Source organism: Myotis davidii, unplaced genomic scaffold, assembly GCF_000327345.1.
Source record: "Myotis davidii unplaced genomic scaffold, ASM32734v1 scaffold566, whole genome shotgun sequence".
Taxonomy (NCBI): Eukaryota; Metazoa; Chordata; class Mammalia; order Chiroptera; family Vespertilionidae; genus Myotis; species Myotis davidii.
Window position 1 is genome coordinate 26,115 of NW_006296617.1, and position 3,417 is coordinate 29,531.

Consider the following 3,417-nt stretch of genomic DNA (forward strand, 5'->3'; position numbering starts at 1 on the left):
AGGCCAGGGGCTAGGCCAAGGATGCTGTGGGCTCTCTCAGAGTGGGGCTGCTGGGTCTCTTGGGCATCTAGGAGGTTGGGTGTCTGTGGAGTTGGGGTGCTGGGGGCCCCTGTATCTCTTCTTAGCCCAAATCTCTGTGGGCCTGGGGTGTCCCCGACTGATGGGCCTAGAGCAGTGGTTCTCAACCTTTTCTTGGCCATGCCTCACCTAAGCATCTCTAAAATCCTGATGCCATATAATTCTCATTGTTCAAAAAGTGAGCTCCTATTCATGTGGAGGAAGCCTAAAATGCCAGTAATTTGGTCTAAACAAGCTTCCAAAGAACATGGCATCCACGAAAGAGAAAAATAAAAGAACGAAAGGAGAGTTGAAGGACTGAGGAAGAAATCACTAAGAACTTGTGGCTTTTTTGTTTCTTGTTTTTTGTGTGTTTTTATTAATTTCAGAGAGGAAGGGAGAGGGAGAGATAGAAACATCAATGATGAGAGGGAATCATTGATCTGCACATCACTTACTGGGACTCAAGCCAGCAACCCAGGCATGTGCCCTTGACCGGAATCGAACCCAGGACCCTTCAGTCCTCAGGCTGACATTCTATCCACTGAGCCAAACCGGCTAGGGCAAGAAACTGTTAAAAAAAATAATAATATTGTGAAGTGATGTGAAAAAATAGCAAATAAAGTTTCAAAACTTATAATAGAGAACTGAAATGCATAAATATGTCACAATCATATTTATATACTGTACATGAGGCCCCTAGAACCATAAGAAATGCAAAAAATTCACTGTTAATAACTCATTCTCAAATTGCCCCCCTAAAAATCAAATTGCCCCCCTGTGGGGCGTGTGCCCCACGTGGGGAACCCCTAGCCTAGAGTCTCCCTGGGGTTGATATCTGGGCCCTCAGACCTCCCTGCGTCCTAAAACCTGGAGCTCCTCAGAACCCCCTGAGGTGGGGTCCCTGTGGGGTTGGGGCTGGGGGGGTCCCCAGAGCTCTCTGGACTGGGCCTCTGCAGTCCTCAGGGATTTCTTCTCTGCTCCCGTGGGGCCCACAGAGACCTGCCTCCCAGCCCCATGGCTTCCCCAGGCCCCTGTGCATCACGCCTCGCCCCTCCGGCTGCAGGTGCTACACTGCTCTGGACACCTGAGGGTCTACAAGCCCCCCGCACAGACTTCCTCAGCCGGGAGCCCCAACCTCGAGCCCCCCCTGCAATGCCTGGTGCTCATCTGTGAAGCCATCCCCCACCCGGACAGCCTGGAGCCCCCGCTGGGCCGGGGGGCCTTCCTCAGCCGCCACAGCCTGGACATGAAGTTCACCTACTGCGATGAGAGGTGGGCAGGAGCCCCCTCCCGCCGCCCAGCTCCTCCTCGTCCTGTCTGCCCAAGTCCCCGAGTTTTCTGTGGGTCTTTCCATCTTTGATTCTCTCTCTCTCTCTCTCTCTCTCTCTCTCGGTTTCTCCCTCCCTGTCCGTTGCTCTCCTAAAAGGGGTCAGTTCATGTGAAAAGCTAGGACCGTGCCCAACAGGCAGTAAGCACTCAACAAACTGTCGATATTCATTCACACTCTATCTCTCTCTTTCTCTTTCTCTCTTCCTTCTGCTCTTCATTTCCTTCCTTCCTCCCTTCATTTTTCTGCATCTTCCCTCTTTTCCTCACCCTGGCGTTGTACTCAGAAATGGTGACTCGGGGTTCAAACTGCTTGGGTTTCAATCCTGGCTGTGTGTCCCCGGCCAAATGGTTTCACCTCTCCGTGCCAGACTTTTGTCATCTGCCCTACGGAATGCTAACTGGACCTACTGTGCGCAGCTGTTCTGAGCACTCGGCGAGTTGCCTGGTACAAAGCACTATAGGAGGGTCTATGTTTTTAAAGTCATGAATATCCTTATTACTTTTTGTTTCTATTCATTCTTTTTTAAAATATATATATATATATTATTGTGGGAAATAAAAATATGCAAATCCATTTAAAAATGTATCCAGGCTGACTAATTTATATTATAAGAGTAATTGAATGTATTAACATGTCTAGGAAAATCGATATTGGCCAGGAGGAGTGTTGGCCCCATGCAAGATGGGCATAATTTCCTGTGGCTGCTGTAACTTTACCACAAATGCCGTGTCTCCAAACAACACAAATGCCTTCTCTCGAGCTCTGGAGGCGAGAAGTCTCACTTGAGTCTCTTGGGGCTAAAATCAAGGGCCGTGTTCCTACTGGAGCTCCGGGGAGGCATGGGCCTCCTCACCTTTTCCCACTTCTGAGGACGCCCTGCATTCCATCCTCAAAGCACATCACGCCAACCTCTTCCTCCACCATCACGTCTACGCCCACTCTGACCGCCTGCATGCCTCTTAGAAGAGCTTCGTGACTACATCGGGTCCGCCCAGATCATCCCTGGTAACCCCTGCCTCTCAAGGCCCTTACCTGCACCGCACCTGCGAAGTCCCTTTTGCCGTGTGAGCTCACACATTCCCAGGTTCAGGAAAGGATGGGCAGCCTGCCACGCTCCTCTTTCTCTATTCCTTCCTCTCTCCCTTTCTCTGCGTGACAAGCCTGACTCTGTCTTGCTGGCTTGGTCCCTGGGTCCCCTGCCCCTTCCCTCAGCTGGTTGAACAGACCAGGCTCCACTGTCCCCGCCCCAGGATTGCTGACGTCGCTGGCTACAGCCCCGATGACCTGATTGGCTGTTCTGCTTACGAGTACATCCACGCGCTGGACTCCGATGCCGTCGGCCGGAGCATCCACACCTGTATGTGTTCGGGTTCTGTCTCCCTGGGCCTGAGCCTGCCAATACCAGCTAGCTCCCCGCTCCCCAAGGAACCCGGTCCTCCCTGGCTCCTCATACCGAACCCCCTGCCCCCAGAGCCTTCTCTCCCCAGCTGCCCGTGCTGTGGCCCTGAGTCCTCCCGTCCCCCTCCCCAGTGCTGAGCAAGGGACAGGCAGTAACCGGGCGATATCGCTTCCTGGCACGGAGTGGTGGCTACCTGTGGACCCAGACCCAGGCCACAGTGGTGTCAGGGGGCCGGGGCCCCCAGTCTGAGAGTATCGTCTGCGTCCACTTCCTGATCAGGTAAGTGCACCTGGGTCTGGTCTGTGTGTGTGTGTGTATGTGTGTGTGTGCACAAGTGTGGCTGTATATTGTGTACACATGTGTGAGCGTGTATACACATACATGTACTAGTACATGGAACATGTGCGACCGAACACACACAGAGGTCTGTGTGCCTATGAATGTCATAAGTACATATGCCATTCTTTTAAATTAAAAAGGACTATATTCAAGTTTAAATAAGAAATCTAGCCGAAACTGGTTTGGCTCAGTGGATAATTCATTCTTTCTCATCTTTCTTTTCGTGACTTTCTTCCTTCCTATTTCTTTCACATTCTTTTTTTCCCTTTTCTTGGCTCTGCTTGTCCCA

General features: G+C 51.6%; 1 protein-coding gene across 1 annotated transcript in view; it reads left to right on the plus strand.

Annotated features, from left to right (window-relative positions):
- The window catches only part of HIF3A (hypoxia inducible factor 3, alpha subunit), a gene marked incomplete at its 5' end in the record, with an annotated part of 27,652 nt that overhangs the window by 4,678 nt on the left and 19,557 nt on the right, over positions 1 to 3,417 (plus strand). The window contains 3 exons of the mRNA XM_015569309.1: positions 1,124 to 1,332; positions 2,641 to 2,747; positions 2,921 to 3,068. Of these exons, the coding sequence (XP_015424795.1) occupies positions 1,124 to 1,332; positions 2,641 to 2,747; positions 2,921 to 3,068 (464 nt within the window). The remainder of the gene's footprint in view (positions 1 to 1,123; positions 1,333 to 2,640; positions 2,748 to 2,920; positions 3,069 to 3,417) is intronic.